This window comes from Salmo salar, chromosome ssa07, assembly GCF_905237065.1.
Source record: "Salmo salar chromosome ssa07, Ssal_v3.1, whole genome shotgun sequence".
In the NCBI taxonomy this organism is placed as follows: Eukaryota; Metazoa; Chordata; class Actinopteri; order Salmoniformes; family Salmonidae; genus Salmo; species Salmo salar.
This window is the reverse complement of record NC_059448.1, coordinates 18,098,846-18,117,131: the sequence shown is the minus strand read 5'-3', so window position 1 is coordinate 18,117,131 and position 18,286 is coordinate 18,098,846. Positions and strand designations below refer to the sequence as shown.

At 42.0% G+C, this 18,286-nt stretch overlaps 2 protein-coding genes across 5 annotated transcripts in view; one reads left to right on the top strand and one right to left on the bottom strand.

The window, feature by feature from the left end:
- LOC106608612 (synaptopodin-2) overlaps positions 1-9,365 on the bottom strand; it is a 39,748-nt gene extending 30,383 nt beyond the window's left edge. For 2 of the 3 annotated variants that reach the window (XM_014206647.2, XM_014206645.2), the window contains exon 1: positions 9,162-9,360. In XM_014206647.2, coding sequence (XP_014062122.2) covers positions 9,162-9,269 — 108 coding nt within the window. In that variant the 5' untranslated portion in view covers positions 9,270-9,360. Of the gene's footprint in view, positions 1-9,161 lie in introns of all 3 variants that reach the window. The other variant, XM_014206646.2, reaches the window with a different exon arrangement.
- A 1,089-nt stretch (positions 9,366-10,454) lies between these two features.
- Positions 10,455-18,286, top strand: part of LOC106608613 (protein transport protein Sec24D) — a 29,820-nt gene continuing 21,988 nt past the window's right edge. The window contains exons 1-5 of one of the 2 annotated variants that reach the window (XM_014206649.2): positions 10,455-10,728; positions 14,353-14,554; positions 14,940-15,039; positions 15,435-15,571; positions 17,770-18,060. In XM_014206649.2, coding sequence (XP_014062124.2) covers positions 14,404-14,554; positions 14,940-15,039; positions 15,435-15,571; positions 17,770-18,060 — 679 coding nt within the window. In that variant the 5' untranslated portion in view covers positions 10,455-10,728; positions 14,353-14,403. Of the gene's footprint in view, positions 10,729-14,352; positions 14,555-14,939; positions 15,040-15,434; positions 15,572-17,763; positions 18,061-18,286 lie in introns of both variants that reach the window. The other variant, XM_014206648.2, reaches the window with a different exon arrangement.

Here is an 18,286-nt window from a genome sequence, read left to right as displayed (position 1 = left end):
TCAGAATGGCACCGGAGGGGATGGCTGCCGTTTTATGTGGTCCTAACCAACTGTGCTATTTTGTTAGTTTTTTTTGCGTTGTGTGTAACATATTTTTTACTTATTTTGTACATAATGTTGCTGCTACCGTCTCTTATGACAAAAAATAACTTCTGGACATCAGAACAGCAATTACGCACCTCGAACTGTAAGAATTATTTTTTTTCTTTCACGAGTCCGAAGTGAAGGATGTACTGCTTTCTCGGGAACGGGCCCAAATCTCCGTCAATTGCGTGAAAAAAAAGACGGATAAAAAGGGGGTGGAGGTCGGGCAGCCTTCTGAGAATCGTAGAGGAGTGAGTAAACCCCCACTGCCTTCTGTTCTATTGGCCAATGTGCAATCACTGGAAAATAAAATCGATCTACGATCAAGATTATCCTACAAACGGGACATTAAAAACTACTATCTTACGTTTCACAGAGTCGTGGCTGAACGACGACACAGATAATATAGAGCTGGCGGGATTTTCCATGCATCGGCAGGACAGAGAAGCTACGTCTGGTAAGACGTGGGGCGGGGGTGTGTCCATTTGTCAATAACAGCTGGTGCGCGATGTCTAATATTAAAGAAGTCTTGAGGTATTGCTCGCCTGAGCTAGAGTACCTTAGTTTGGTCTACAGCTTATCTTATCTACCAAGAGAGTTCCCATATATATTATTCGTAGCCGTCTATTTACAGTACCACTCCAAACCGATGCTGGCACTAAGACCGCACTCAACCAGCTGTATAAAGCCATAAGGAAACAAGAAAATGCTCATCCAGAAGCGGGGCTCCTAGTGGCCGGGGACTTGAATGCAGGCAAACTTAAATCCGTTTTACCTCATTTCTACCAGCATGTCACATGTGCAACCAGAGGAAGACCACCTTTACTTGACACCCATAGATGCATACAAAGCTCTGCTTACAAGCAGGAAGTACCAGTGACTCACTCAATACGGAACTGGTCAGATGACTCGAATGCTACAGGACTGTTTTGCTAGCACAGACTGGAATATGTTCCGGGATTCATCCACTAGCATTGAGGAGTATACTACTTCAGTCATCAGCATCATCAATAAGTTCATTGATGACGTCGTCCCCACAGTGACCGTACGTACATATCCCAACCAGAAGCCATGGATTACAGGCAACATCCGCATCGAGCTAATGGCTAGAGTTGCCGCTTTCAAGGAGCGGGACACTAATCCGGACGCTTATAAGAAATCCCGCTATGCCCTCAGACGAACCATCAAACAGGCAAAGCGTCAATACAGGATTAAGATTGAATCCTACTACACCGGCTCTTATGCTCATCGGATGTGGCAGGGCTTGAAAACTATTACAGACATAAACGGGAAACCCAGCCGCCAGCTTCCCAGTGACGCGAGCCTACCAGACGAGCTAAATGCCTTTTATGTTCGCTTCAAAGCAAGCAACACTGAAGCATGCATGAGAGCACCAGCTGTTCCACACGACTGTGTGATAACACTCTCGTTAGCGGATGTGAGCAAGACTTTTAAACAGGTCAACATTCACAAACCCACAGGGCCAGACTGATTATCAGGACGTGTACTCAAAGCATGCGTGGACAACCTGGCAAGTGTCTTCACTGACATTTTCAACCTCTCCCTGACCAAGTCTGTAATACCTACATGTTTCAAGCAAACCACCATAATACCTGTGCCCAAGGAAGTGAAGGTAACCTGCCTACATGATTACAACCCCGTAGCACTCACGTTGGTAGCCATGAAGTGCTTTGAAAGGCTGGCTCACATCAACAGCATCATCCCGGATACCCTAGACCCTCTCCAATTCGCACACCACCACAACAGCTCCACAGATGACGCAATCTCAATCACACTCCATGCTGCCCTTTCCCACCTGGACAAAAGCAACAACTATGTGAGAATGCTGTTCATTGACTACAGCTCAGCGTTCAACACCATAGTGCCCACGAAGCTCATCACTAAGCTAAGGACCCTGGGACTAAACAACTCCCTCTGCAACTGATCCTCAACACGGGGGCCCCTCAGGAATGTGTTCCTAGTCCTCCTGTACTCCCTGTTCACTCATGACTGCATGGTCAAACAACTCCAACACCATCATTGAGTTTTCTGACGACACAACAGTGATCACCGACAACGATGAGACAGCCTATAGGGAGGAGGTCAGACACCTGGCAGTGTGGTGCCAGGACAACAACCTCTCACTCAACGTGAGCAAGACAAAAGGAGCTGATTGCGGACTACAGGAAAAGGCGGGCCAAACAGGCCCCCATTAACATTGACGGGGTTGTAGTGGAGTGGGTCGTGAGTTTCAAGTTCCTTGGTGTCCACATCACCAACAAACTATCATGGTCCAAACACACCAAGACAGTCGTGAAGAGGTCACGACAACACCTTTTCCCCCCCAGGAGACTGAAAAGATTTGGCATGGGTCCCCAGATCCTCAAAGATCTACAGCTGCACCATCGAGAGTATCCTGACCGGTTGCATCACCACCTGGTATGGCAACTGCTCGGCATCTGACCGTTAGGCGCTACAGAGGGTAGTGCGTACGGCCCAGTACATCACTGGGGCCAAGCTTCCTGCCATCCAGGACCTATATATTAAGCGGTGTCAGAGACAATCCCCAAAATTGTCAAAGACTCCAGTCACCCAAGTTATAGACTGTTCTCTCTGCTACCGCACGCAAGTGGTACCGGAGCGCCAAGTCTAGGTCCAAAAGTCTCCTTAACAGCTTCTACCCCAAGCCATAAGACTGCTGAACAATTAATCCAATGGCCACCGGACTATTTACATTGACACTTTTGCTATTCTGTTTATTATCTATGCATAGTCACTTCATCCCTCCCTACATGTACAAATTACCTCGACTAACCTGTACTCCCACACATTGACTCTGTATATAGCCTTGTTATTGTTATTTTGTTACTTTTTATTATTTTTTTACTTCAATTTATTTGGTAAATATTTTCTTAACTCTTTCTTGAACGGCACTGTTGGTTAAGGGCTTGTAAGTAAGCTTTTCCCGGTAAGGTCTACACCTGTTGTATTCGGCGCATGTGACAAATAAAGTTTAATTTGATTTAGATAATAAGTGAAATGTTGTTGAACGTCTATCACTGAACATCGACAAACCATCTACTTAGGACTATCCAAATAAGGTTTTGCAAATAAGTATCCCCCACTTACAGAAATTTGGCTGCCTTTCAGTCACGCTAAAGAGTTTCTGCACCTTTAAAAAAAAAAAAAAAGAAGAAATTGTGGGTTGTGACTTCAGCAACTTTGTTCTTGAGCCAGGACTCCCAAAACTTACAAAATAACTTCCCATATATGGAAAACTGCCTCTTGAGAGTGTAGAGAGACCCCCTCACACTGTGATCTACTGCATGTCAGTACATTGAACAATCACTTTCTCCTTGGAGAGGGAGCCCTGCTCACACCTAATCCAACAGAAGCTTTGAATAACTCCAACTAATCAGATATGAAAGTACCCTACCTCTGACAGTGGAGTATTTCTCATAATCTTGGTATGTTAGCTTTTTAAACTTTTACAGCGCTTGACCCGCCCCCGCCCCAACCCCCCTCAAAAAGTATTGAGACAAGCTAAAAGTTATGTCTTCCAGATGACTTTCTGTTAGGATGAGGTCACTCTTCAGATATCCTCGACTGAGGCGTAGACTAGCAAGAGACGTCTTCTATTGACATTTCACATCAGCACAGGCAACATTCTTACAGCTAAGCTAAAAACATTCACACAGTACTTATATAACAATGTGCTCAGACTGTGGCGGGACCCTCTTTTGGAGCTTAGCACCCTAAAACACTGCAGTAGAATGATACTTGTTCGACAAATCAAATAATTAGACAATGAGGATGTCATGTGCAAAACTCTTTGAAGACTTTGAAGAGTCACTTGAAGAGTAGGGGGTAGGGGTGCATTTCCCTACAAATGTAATTCACCTTTTATTTACTATTTCAATTTCCCCACGCTACATTAGAAAGGCCTCTTTCACAGCTGCCTTGCTTAAGTCACTTTGCTCTATAGCTGTCTTTTTTGGAATGTCAACATGTTCCCCAGTTGTGCAAATAACAAGGTTGAGAAGCAAGACTGTCTAAAAATTGAAATCCAGTTGGTTGACTTATTTATAGATGACCTTTCTGGAGTGGCTGTGGACGAGTGATGCTTCTCATGGATGATATAATACAGCATCAGTGTCATTTTTTATATGTCAAAGTTGTTACTTGTTTGTCAATGTCCCAAATAAATTAACTAAATCAATTGAATGTCAACATAAAGTAATAGAATGAAAGATGACTTCAGTTGAAATTGAATGACACAAAAAGCTAACATTTTCAAAATAGCCAAATATATGCTGAAGAAATGTGTCTTGGCACCTAAATCCCTCACATACTTTTACAGATGCACAATTGAGAGCATCCTGTCAGGCAAGCTACTCTGAAAATATACACTGAACAAAAATATAAACGCAACATGTAAAGTGTTTTCATGAGCTGAAATAAAATATCCCAGAAATGTTCCATGCGCACAAAAGCTTATTTCTCTCAAATGTTGTGCACAAATTTGTTTACATCCCTGTTAGTGAGCATTTCTCCTTTGCCAAGATAATCCATTCACCTGACTGGTGTGACATATCAAGAAGCTGATTAAACAGCATGATCATTACACAGGTGCACTTTTGCTGGGGACAATAAAAGGCCACTCTAAAATGTGTACTTTTGTCCCACAACACAATACCACAGATGTCTCAAGTTTTGAGGGAGTGTGCAATTGGCATGCTTACTGCAAGAATGTCCACTAGAGGTGTTGCCAGAGAATTTAATGTAAATTTTTCTACCATAAGCCGTCTGCAACGTCATTTTAGAGAATTTGGCAGTACGTCCAATTGGCCTCACAACTGCAAATCACATGTAACCACGCCAGCCCAGGACCTCCACATCCGGTTTCTTCACCTGCAGGATCGTCTGAGACCAACCACCCGGACAGCTAATGAAACTGTAGTTTGCACAACCGAATAATGTTTGCACAAACTGTCAAAAACCGTCTCAGGGAAGCAGATGCGTATCTGTTTTCCCAGTCATGTGAAATCCATAGATTAGGGCCTATAATTTATTTCAATTGACTGATTTCCTTATATGAACTGTAACTCAGTAAAATCTTTGAAATTGTTGCATTTATATTTTTGTTCAGTGCAGTTTACCAAGCTACCAATTACTTCACACTGGAACAAGTTAATAAAGCTATCCTTAAGAAAAATATAGTTTACTTTGCAAAAATTACTCTGAAAGTAGTTCACTACATTCAAACTAATTAGTGTAAAATGATCATACCTAAATCTAAAATGTCAGACTACACTCTTAGAAAAGAGGGTTCTACATGGAACCCAAAAGAGTTCTACCTAGATCCAAAAGGGTTCTTCAAAGAGTTCTCCTATGGGGACAGCCAAAGGACCCTTTTAGGTTATAGATGGTACAATCTTACAAAAAAAAGTGCTAAGTTAAGAAACATGACTGCAAGAACAGATCACTATGGAGTCAGATGTTAACAGAATGTGTAATTTAATAAACACAAAAACCTAAGTTTCAAGTGAGAATTGGGCAGGTCTGATGCCGGAAAAGAAAGGAAATTCTTGTTGACTTATTTTTGCCCCCCAAAAAATGGTGTGCAGTTCAATAGTTAGCTAAACCGCTACATGGCAAAAACATAATTAACTACTGAAAACACTACCAAGATTGGAATTTGGTTCAACTACCACCAAGCTACTAAAAAATATAGTTATATTACTAGTTGAACTACTGTACATGCAGTTCACTACTCCCCAACACTGTAAACACTGCAATGCTGTTTAGTGCTGTTTAGACAATCATCAAGTTTGCTGATGACACAACAGTGATACCCCTGATTACCAACAACGACAAGACAGGCAACAGGAGGTGGTGTGTGCCTTGGCGGAGTGGTGCCAGGAAAATAACCTCTCTCTCTCAACGTCTACAAAAGGAGCTGATCGTGGACTACAGGAGACAGCAGAGAGAGCACGCCCCAATAGGTAGGTCCGCCGTTCAAGGGTCACCATTCTAGTGGAGCAGTTTTGGCTATTTCAGTCAGGCTTGAGGTTATGCTTTTCACATGGTATCATGTGATTTAAAAAGTCTTGGTAAAGCCAAAAAAATGTAGTAGAGGTGGAAGAGATCATATTGGCGCTCAAAGGGAGCATTATTAATCCAGGCAGTGGACAGCTCTTTTAAAATGTAATTATGACTATGACATTCTATGTAGACCTTTCCTGCAGTCAAATTACCTAGTGACCTCATGGGTGGAATATTATTTATATTTTCATAATTTCATAACAGACACTTTCAAAACCCCGCCAAGAAGTCTTCTCTAATGTATAAAAAGTGTAATATTGGGATGCAAACTCAAAATTGAATACATTTCAACTCTATATTTGACATGATACAGGTGTCTTTCTTTAAGCCCATAACCATGTGTATGAGGAGTGTACTTTTGTTTCAAAGTCGATTTGTTTAAGACTACCAAGAAACACTGTGACCCTGATTTAGCCCACTGCAGTAAAAATGAATTATACCATCTATGAAATGCTGTGTAGTCTACACTATGTTGTAGATAAGAGTGGAGGTGCTTCAGTAAACTATGCTCTCGTGATGAGTAACTTACCATGCTCTCCTGATAAATAACTTTGCTAACAGCCTCAGGGCCGGTTTACCAGACACAGACAATGCCTAGACCTGGACTAAAAAGCACTTTTGAACGAAGAGTCTCCATTTAAGCATGCTTTTTAGACCAGGACTAGGCTTAATCTGTGACTGGGAAACCACCATTTAGGATTGATGTCAACAAGTTACAAAGCACTGAGTTTCAACGTCTGTCAAAAAAGGACCTTAAATTCTTCAATATTTGGTCCATCGTTTCCTGGAGTTCCAGTTACAGAGTTGAATGGCTGTGATAGGAGAAAACATAGAATGGCTCAACAACACTCCACAATACTAACCTAAATGACAGAGTGAAAAAGGCACTAAAGTAATACTGCAAAAAATGAGGCAAAGAAATGTTTTCCTGAATACAAAGCATTTGAACGTTTGAGGCAATTCCAACACATCACTGAGTACCATTCTTCATATTTTCAAGCATGGTGGTGGCTGCATCATGTTATGGGTATGCTTGTCATCGACAAGGACTAGGGTGTTTTTTAGGATAAAAAGAAAAGGAGTAGAGCTAATAACTGGCAAAATCCTAGAGGAAAACCTGGTTCAGTCTGCTTTCCAACAGACACTGGGAGACAAATTTTCCTTTCAGCAGGACAATAACCTAAAGCACAAGGCCAAATAAATATACACTGGAGTTGCTTACCAAGATGACATTGAATGTTCCTGAGTGGCCTAGTTACAATTTTGACTTAAATTGACCTGAAAATCTATGGCAAGCCTTGAAAATGGCTGTCTACCAATGATCAACAACCAACCTGACGGAGCTTGAAGAGTTTAAAGAAGAATAATGTGCAAATATTGTACAATCCAGGTGTGCAAAGCTCTTAGAGACTTACCCAAAAAGCCTCACAGGTGTAATCGCTGCCAAAGGTAACTCTAACATGTATTGAATCAAGGGGTTGAATACTTATCTAATCAAGATACAATTTTTTTCATTCATCTTCAAAAATAACTAAAAAAAAAAAATCCACTTTGACATTTGAGTATTTGTTGTATAGATCGTTGGGAAAAAACAACTAAATCAATTTTAATCCCAATTTGTAACACAAGAAAATATGAAAAAAGTCAAGAGGTGTGAATACATTCTGAAGGCACTGTAATGACTAAAATTGTCCTAAAACACAGCAAATGGCTACAAGTGAGGTTTGGGTCAGTGTTGTGTGCCCACTTAAAATTTCACTTAGGTGGAAGTACTTCCACAAAGTTTAGGAACCCTAAGTATTTAGTATTTCATGAAGTATTCAAATATTTATTGGCTCAGGATTTTTTATTCGGATGCCCATATATCACTTCCACCTGGATGAACTTTTAGTGCAAGGGAAGGCAATTGCTTAAAAGCAGTAATGTGTAGCCAGTAATGCATAGTATTGTGTTGCCAGTAATACAGATTAGGCCTTTATGGGATAGGCCTACAATACTAAATGAATCAACAAGTGGTTGGCTGCGCAATTAGGCCTATTAGGCTTAAATTATAATCTTCAATTAAACAAGATGAATCTGAATCGATTTATTTTTAATCTAAATGAAAATGCCCCGTTCAACAGCTTTCCTTCTTTCTCTTGTTGTTGTTTAAATTGGTACCACTCCGTGACCTCTGAAGGTACGCTCCCGGCGCATAGCAACGGTCTCTCTCCTTTCCACAGCTCGAGCGCGTGTTTAGATTCTTGCTGAAATCTTCACTAGTGATAATGGATCGCTGCAGCCCTCGAGCCCTGACCATATAAGGGTCTCCAAGAATCCTACGCACAAAACATCTCCGACACACCAGAAAATTGGGAATTCTGCTTGTTCCAAACAAACGCGCTCACAGCATCTTCCCAAATGAAGGTTTTTCAAAACAATTAACCATAGAATATATAGAACATTAACCCTAAAGAGCAACATCATTCATATACCTGTCTCACCATCAAATAGGCTACATTTCCAGTGCAGGTAGTGAATTCATTTCCAAATCGCCACTGTTCCTCTAAACATGAGGAGAATATAACTAGTTGGCCACAAATTCTCACCAAGACTGTTATGCCATTGTGAAAGGCACCATTATTCCAGCTGGTAACAATTACTAACATTATAAACTACTGTTCGTCTGGATGCACTAGCATATCAGCCAAATCAGAATTGTACTGTAAAATAGATGACATCCTCTTTTGAAAATGGAGTTTCAAAACATGTTTGACATAACCACGTTCCTAAAGCCACACTCTATATGACATGTAAATTAACTTGTTTCATGATTCAATACAACAATTCCACAAATAAAAGCGAGACTAAACAAACCCGCAATGCGACACAGCATAAAGTTGATGAAGGCTCCCTTAGTCTGTTAAAACACTCCAAATCCAAAAGCATAAACAATTAACAAACAACATACTTCAAACGAATGATGTTTCTACCTGATAAACCTGCAAACGTCGGTAGGCATCCCCCTCTCCCTCGCGGAGACTGAAGCCCCAGGGCGCGCCTCCGTGCACCGTAACACAGATATAATCCCCAGTGCCCATGCCACACGCAACAGGCTCCCACCAAAACCGCTATCATCAAGTTGTCCGGAGTTGGACCAACAGGGCTCTATGAAACCAAGAGCAGCACAGTGCAGTATAATTCCCATCATCTGCAAGTTATGCAGAGTCCAGCCCGCTCTGAAACGTCATTGCATATGGACCCGCCCGCGCGCGAATCAAGTCGTGCGCTCTTGGGAATGTCTTGTAGCAGGATTTGTATGGGGCCACAACTGAGTCGGGGTTGAACTTTTCATACCGTGTAGTTACAATAATAATGAGCTCTGATATCTCAATGTAGCCAATGTATCGATTATGCTGCCTGGTTTTCTAGTCAAATGGGTTTGTTGGCCTACGTAGCATATTGGTTGAAAGTTATTTAATTGTTATTGTTTAACCGTATAAATATATTGATTAATTGCATTGTATATTTGAATAGCCTATCTGATGACGTTTTCAGTATGTGGCCCGCGGTCAATTTTGTCGAGTATGGGCATGTGAGGTGCCAAGGATATTGAGTGTACTCTTTTCCGTTTGGCCACACCTATAGAATTTAACAGAATGGACTTACCCTTGGCGATACATAATAGAATATAAACTTCATTTACTGATAGGGAATTTGTCTTGAGCATACGCAGGCCTAAACGAACACTAGAAAGTGAATGAACACAATACAGCCACGTGTAGCCAACAATTATGCAAAGACGAAACAATTGAAATCAATTGCTGATTGACTGTGGAAACGATGGTTTCACATGATAAATAATCTGCACAAAATCTGGAATTTTGTAGATCTAGCCTGCTGAGACTAATTGTTTTCTATGAACGATCTGGTCTGGTCTCAATTACATACACCTTTAAAGATCACCTGACAGTGGATATCTACCTACTACTGCATAGTGAATGGAAAATGAAAGCAATGGGCCTACCCATCTTCCTTCATAGTTTACTGGTTTACATTTATCCTACCTTATGCCATAGCTATAGGCTTAACTGTGAAATCAGAACTGCACAATTTACTGGGCCTTGAAGAGTTTTAATGCTACGCAATCGGCGCAATTGGTCTATGCTGACCTGTAGGGTGTCCCACAAATTGGCGCATGCGCATGTACCACTGAGAACTACAGTGCGATACATGGGGGTCGTCACTAGTTAACCCAGCCACAAAGTCAAAAACCCCGCCTATTTCTAAAATGTATTTTCTTAAAATGTGATTATTAACCTAACCCTAACCTTAATCACACTGCTAGTCTTATGCCGAACCCTAACCTTAAATTAATACCATAAAGCAGATATTTGTTTTCATGATTTTTACGATATCGGCAATTTTAACTTTGTGGCTGGGGTAACTAGTGAAAACATGGCATAGGGACCGGTGCTGTGTTGGAGTTTGACGTGGCACTCCGCTTTCACTATCAGGAATTCAGAGTAGAAGACGCGGCAGATACTCCTCAGAATACAGGTAAATAATTGCACAGAAAAGCCTAATGGGTTTTGTAAGAGGGTATTTTATCATATATTGGTCTATTGAAATGCATGTTTATACCCGAATGCTTTTGCCGTGACGCAAACTTAGTTTCATATGTAGACAAGTCCTTGTATGAACAACAATGTATCTATTTGTAAATAACGTACACTAAGCCTTTCCGAAACGCATGTTGTGCGCTGGATAGATGGATATTGTTTCGGGTGCTGCAAACAACTGATATATTGTCATGCAGTTGAGAAATATCGGCGGCAGTCTGGTTGTAACTAAATGGTAGACTAACGTTACCTAGGTTGGCTATGCTAAGATTTGTGTCGAAAATAACGGTCTTTGACGTGGCAATTCTGGGTAGTGGCTGAAGGACTCATCTTACATTTTTTATTTTTTTTGTTGCTATGACTGTCTCTTGATATCTGTCTTCATTTATGGATTTCAATTTTTTATTTTAATCACTTTTGCATTTGATAGCTTACGAGTCGAGAACGGAGTTGTCAATGCGAGACAGTTGTTTATGTGGCCTTAATTGAACAAGATTTGACAACTGTGTGTAGGCTATAGTGTGGAAGTTCATCAAGTCAAGCTTAGTTGGTTCTAAAATGGAGAAAATGTCAACTTTACCGTGAGATTAAAGGATAAAGAATAGTTTACAAGGGAGAACAATTATTTGTCTTTGCCATATAGCATACTATTTTGCAGAAGGTGACACATTTATTTAGGTCTATGTATTTAGTTATTTATTTATAACCGTTGGCCTTATTGAGAGGCCTATTGCTCAAGAATGATTTCACCAACACTGCAGGTGAATAATTTGAACAGCTAAAGATATCTATAGCCTACAATTTCTGCTCCAATATTTCATCATGAACCAACCATTGTCAAATGTTATCGCATATATTCATCTTGAGAAAATAGGACATCTTATTTTAGAAGCATTGTTGCAGGAAACGGACATAAGTATAGTCACTCGTAGATTAGACAATGACGATGGGACCTTATCTCCAACGGTCCAATGCGCTTGGGTCTTGTTGTCTTGAGGTCAAATATTGCTTGTTGGCGTTGCCTGGTGGAGAATACTGATGTTAGGTGTGGGGGATTTTTTTTTACTGAAGACCACGAACCTGTCAAGTAGAGGTCAACCGATTAATCGGAATGGCCAATTAATTAGGGCAGATTTCAAGTTTTCATAACAATCGATAATCATTATTTTTGGCCACCGATTTGCGTAACAGGCAGGCTCCTCGTGGAGTGCAATGTAAAGCAGGTGGTTAGAGCATTGGACTAGTTAACCGTAAGGTTGCAAGATTGAATCCCTAAACTGACAAGGTAAAAATCTGTCATTCTGCCCCTGAACAAGGCAGTTAACCCACCGTTCCTAGGCCGTCATTGAAAATAAGAATGTGTACTCTCTCTCTCTCTATATATATATATATATATATATATATGAGTACACATTCTCTAGAGAGAGTACACATATATATATATATAACTAGGCAAGTCAGTTAAGAACACATTCTTATTTTCAATGACGGCCTAGGAACGGTGGGTTAACTGCCTTGTTCAGGGGCAGAATGACAGATTTTTACCTTGTCAGTTTAGGGATTCAATCTTGCAACCTTACGGTTAACTAGTCCAATGCTCTAACCACCTGCTTTACATTGCACTCCACGAGGAGCCTGCCTGTTACGCGAATGCAGTAAGAAGCCAAGGTAAGTTGCTAGCTAGCATTAAACTTATCTTTATAAAAAACAATCAATCATAATCACTAGTTAACTACACATGGTTGATGATATTACTAGTTTATCTAGCCTGTCCTGCGTTGCATATAAGCGGAGCGCATTCGCGAAAAAGGACTGTCGTTGCTCCAATGTGTACCTAACCATAAACATCAGTGTTTCTTAAAATCAATACACAAGTATATATTTTTAAACCTGCATATTTAGTTAATATTGTCTGCTAACATTAATTTATTTTAACTAGTGAAAATGTGTCACCTCTGCAACAGAGTCAGGGTATATGCAGCAGTTTGGGCCGCCTGGCTCGTTACGAACTGTGTGAATACTATTTCTTCCTAACAAAGACAGCCAACTTCACCAAACGGGGGCGCATTTGCGAAAAAAGCACAATCGTTGCACGACTGTACCTAACCATAAACATCAATGCCTTTCTTAAAATCAATACACAGTAGTATATATTTTTAAACCTGCATATTTAGCTAAAAGAAATCCAGGTTAGCAGGCAATATTAACCAGGTGAAATTGTGTCAGTTCTCTTGCCTTCATTGCACGCAGAGTCAGGGTATAAGCAACAGTTTGGGCCGCCTGGCTCGTTGTGAACTAATTTGCCAGACTTTTACGTAATTATGACATAACATTGAAGGTTGTGCAATGTAACAGGAATATTTCGACTTCGATGCCACCCGTTAGATAAAATACGGAACGGTTCCATATTTCACTGAAAAAATGTTTTGTTTTCGAGATGATAGTTTCTGGATTCGACCATATTAATGACCTAAGGCTCGTATTTCTGTGTGTTTATTATATTATAATTAAGTCTATGATTTGATAGAGCAGTCTGACTGAGCGGTGATAGGCACCAGCAGGCTCCTAAGCATTCATTCAAACAGCACTTTTGTGCGTTTTGCCAGCAGCCCTTCGCAATTCTTCAAGCAATGCGCTGTTTATGACTTCAAGCCCATCAACTCCCAAGATTAGGCTGGTGTTCCCGAAGTGAAATGGCTAGCTAGTTAGCCGGGTGCGCGCTAATAGCGTTTCAAACGTCACTCGCTCTGAGACTTGGAGTAGTTGTTCCCCTTGCTCTGCATGGGTAACGCTGCTTCGAGGGTGGCTGTTGTCGATGTGTTCCTGGTTTGAGCCGAGATAGGAGCGAGGAGAGGGACGGAAGCTATACTGTTACAGTGGCAATACTAAAGTGCCTATAAGAACATCCAACAGTCAAAGGTATATGAAATACAAATCGTATAGAGCGAAATAGTCCTATAATTCCTATAATAACTACAACCTAAAACTTCTTACCCGGGAATATTGAAGACTCATGTTAAAAGGAACCACCAGCTTTCATATGTTCTCATGTTCTGAGCAAGGAACTTAAACGTTAGCTTTTTTACATGGCACATATTGCACTTTTACTTTCTTCTCCAACACTTTGTTTTTGCATTATTTAAACCAAATTGAACATGTTTCATAATTTATTTGAGGCTAAATTGATAGTATTTATGTATTATATTAAGTTAAAATAAGTGTTCATTCAGTATTGTTGTAATTGTCATTATTACAAATAAATAAAAAAAATCGGCCGATTAATCGGTATCAGATTTTTTGGGGGAGGGGGGCATGCAATAATCGGTATCGGCATTGAAAAATCATAATCGGTCGACCTCTACTGTCAAGTGGGCGATCTAGGAAAAATGTTCCCCTGTGCAGTGTCAGTGTCTAAATGCTGTGGTTGGTGAAATTCTGTGAATTAGAGCTTTTGTAATCTCACGACTAAATTCAAGCAACATTTTCTTGGCCCTTCAAGTCTAGACTGCCTTAAATTAACTGCCTCCTCAGAAAACAAAATTCCTTGCTTCCGTCTTTGCAGGTTCTTGGATCTCCGCCATTTTGGAATGAGAAGACCTTAACAGCATTTAGGATGAGTCAGCAGGGTTATGTTGCCACGCCTCCATACTCCCAGGCCCAGCCTGGGATGGTGGGCTACCCAGCTGGGTTTGGGAGTTCGCCTGCCCAGCCCCTCTATGGACACTATGGGGGACAACCTCAGTCATTCCCAGCCCCACCAACAGGTAAAGCCACGTTCCTTTGGTCTCTCATTCCTCCTGTAAAATCTTCTGTTTTAGCTTTTCATCCAACCGGTCGGATCTTGTCATTTGGGAAGTGTGCAATTCTTTATTATACCAGGAGCAATTGCTTGTTCATGATTCAAGCAATGCAGCTTCCAATTGAAATGACAACATTTAAGCCTAGGGATATGCATTTCTGTGCACGGCCATGCTATCGCCTTGTTATTTAGAAGGCTTGCCCGTGTGTACTGTGTATGTAATGTGTGACTGCAAGAGGATGCTTTGTGGACAGCAATGCTATTGGCATAGCATTTAGATGAGACATTTTGCTCAGGTGCATACTTTGTGTATATATTGTGTGACCATAAGAGGATTCTTTACCTTCCAGGTTTGATGAAGCCTGTGTCCTCCCCCTCCGGCATGCCTCCACCAGAGGTCTCCAGCCAGTATGGCTCAAACGGTCAGCAGAATGGAGCTCACCCTCAAAGGTAACAGAGCTTACTCCACCAAGCAGAGTCTATTTACCACAATAACGTTCTAATGGTTGAATTCTACCCTTCCTGAAGTATGCACTTGATCTATCCACCTAATGGAATTGTATTAAATGTAAATGGAATGGACTGGTGTAATACCTATGCTAGAAACACCCTCTAGCCCATGTTAACACCATGTCATTGCTTTCAACCAATGAGTGGGAGGGAGCAAGTGCACACTTTGGGTAAAAGGGTCAAGAATTGAAAGGCACCCATGGCTTCATCCCAATACTCTTAGTGCATTCCATCTTCCATTTTCTTCAATCCACTAATAGGTAAATTAACAGAAGTTTTTTTTTTTTTGTCTGTTGGAACAGACAATATTTAGCTCTTTGTTTACTGTCCTCCAGGTACCCTGCCTCTCCTGCTGCTGCTGCTTCCGCCTCTCCGTATGGACAACCCCCTAATTCCCCCTACCACAGCATGGCCCCCCAGGCCCCAGCACAGCAGCTCACCAATCAGATGGGTTCCATGAACCTCGGATATGGTAATTAATCACTGTTTGTAGAACTCAAGATTGTTGTATTGGGAATGGTTAGGGGGGTGGCATCCACTTCAGAAAGTAAACAAGATGCAAAGCAACTCGCAAACAAGTTAAAAAAGCAAACAGCTGTGTTGTCCAAACAGTAGAACAGAAGCTTTTCTTACTAATGTTAGTCTATATATATTTATGGCTTTGTCAACTTCGGTAAACTAGCATGCAGTATGTTAGCAACTTGCCCAGGCCCAGACAGCTGATGTTCTGAAAGAGCTGCAAAATCTGGATCCCTACAAATCAGCTGGGCTAGACAATCTGGACCCTCTCTTTCTAAAATTATCCGCCGAAAATGTTGCAACCCCTATTACTAGCTTGTTCAACCTCCCTTTCGTATCGTCTGAGATCCCCCAAAGATTGGAAAGCTGCCGCGGTCATCCCCCTCTTCAAAGGGGGAGACACTCTAGACCCAAACTGTTATAGACCTATATCCATCCTGCCCTGCCTTTCTAAAATCTTCGAAAGCCAAGTTAACAGATCACCGACCATTTCGAATCCCACCGTACCTTCTCCACTATGCAATGTGGTTTCCAAGCTGGTCATGGATGCACCTCAGCCACGCTCAAGGTCCTAAACGATATCATAACCGCCATCGATAACAGACAGTACTGTGCAGCCGTCTTCATCGACCTGGCCAAGGCTTTCGACTCTGTCAATCACCGCATTTTTATCGGCAGACTCAATAGCCTTGGTTTCTCAAATGACTGCCTCGCCTGGTTCACCAGCTACTTCTCAGATAGTTCAGTGTGTCAAATCGGAGGGCCTGTTGTCCGGACCTCTGGCAGTCTCTATGGGGGTGCCACAGAGTTCAATTCTCGGGCTGACTCTTTTCTCTGTATACATCAATGATGTCGCTCTTGCTGCTGGTGATTCTCTGATCCACCTCTACGCAGACGACACCATTCTGTATACTTCTGTCCCTTCTTTGGACACTGTGTTAACAAACTTCCAAACGAGCTTCAATGCCAAACAACACTCCTTCCGTGGCCTGCAACTGCTTTTAAATGCTAGTAAAACTAAATGCATGCTCTTCAACCGATTGCTGCCTGCACCCGCCCGCCCGACTAGCATCACTACTCTGGACGGTTCTGACTTAGAATATGTGGACAACTACAGATACCTAGGTGTCTGGTTAGACTGTAAACTCTCCTTCCAGGCTCACATTAAGCATCTCCAATCCAAAATTAAATCTAGAATCGGCTTCGTATTTCGCTACAAAGCCTCCTTCACTCATGCTGCCAAACATACCCTCGTTAAACTGACTATCCTACCGATCCTTTACTTTGGCGATGTCATTTACAAAATAGCCTCCAACACTCTACTCAGACTACATCCAATTTGCTATCACAGTGCCATCCGTTTTGCCATCAAAGCCCCATATACTACCCACCACTGCGACCTGTATGCTCTCGTTTGATAGCCCTCGTTACATATTCCTCGCCAAACGCACTGGCTCCAGGTCTTTGCTAGGTAAAGCCCCGCCTTATCTCAGCTCTCTGGTCACCATAGCAACACCCACCCATAGCACGCGCTCTAGCAGGTATATTTCACTGGTCATCCCTAAAGCCAACACTTACTTTGACCGCCTTTCCTTCCAGTTTTCTGCTGCCAATGACTGGAACGAATTGCAAAAATCACTGAAGCTGGAGACTTATCTCCCTCACTAACTTTAAGCATCAGCTGTCAGAGCAGCTTACCGATCACTGTACCTGTTCACAGCCAATCTGTAAATAGCACACCCAACTACCTCATCCCCATATTTTTATTTATCTTCTTGCTCTTTTGCACCCCAGTATCTCTACTTGCACATCATCATCTGCACATCTATCACTCCAGTGTTAATGCTAAATTGTAATTTTCGCCTCTATGGCCAATTTATTTACTGCCTTACCTCCCTACTCTTCTACATTTGCACACACTGTACATAGATTTTTTTTCTATTGTGTTATTGACTGTAGGTTTGTTTGTAACTCTGTTGTTTTTGTCACACTTCTTTGCTTTATCTTGGCCAGGTAAGCAGTTGATGAGAGCTTGTTCTCAACTGGCTTACCTGGTTAAATAAAGGTGTAATAAAAAAGTTATTGTTATGCTTCATTCATGCAGTGTGTTGAAAGTTGTTCACCCTCGCCCTGCATATCCTGCAGGTCCAGGGCCCATGCAGAGCCCTCAGGCACCCCCCACCTCTCCCCCAGCCCAGCAGCCATTCCAGACCGCCCCTCCCCCAACCATGGGACACTCAACCCTGGGCCCACCTACGGGCCCCCATTCACCTCAGATGGCTCCCCCACAGTCGCCCCTAGCTGGCCCATCTATGGGAGGGCACCCACCCATGGGAGGCATGGGTAGGCCCTTCCCAGGCCCACCCCCTCCAGGCGCTGGGGGCTTCCAGCAGCCCGGGCCTGGAGCAGCCGGACAACCAGGATACCCTCAGCAACCACAAGGTACAGAAAGCGCAGTTACCTATGGCTCAGTGATGATCACTGCATAGCTTTATGGATTTGTAGGGCCAGTTTCCTGGAGCCAGATGAAGCCGATTCCTGGAATAAAACATGGTTTTCAGGGATAATCTGTGTCCTAGGATATGGTAACTCACTGAGGTAGTCAATCTTATCTTATTGAAGGTGGTGAGTAGTGTGTACAAATTGCTTTTGGAGTACTGTACCACTT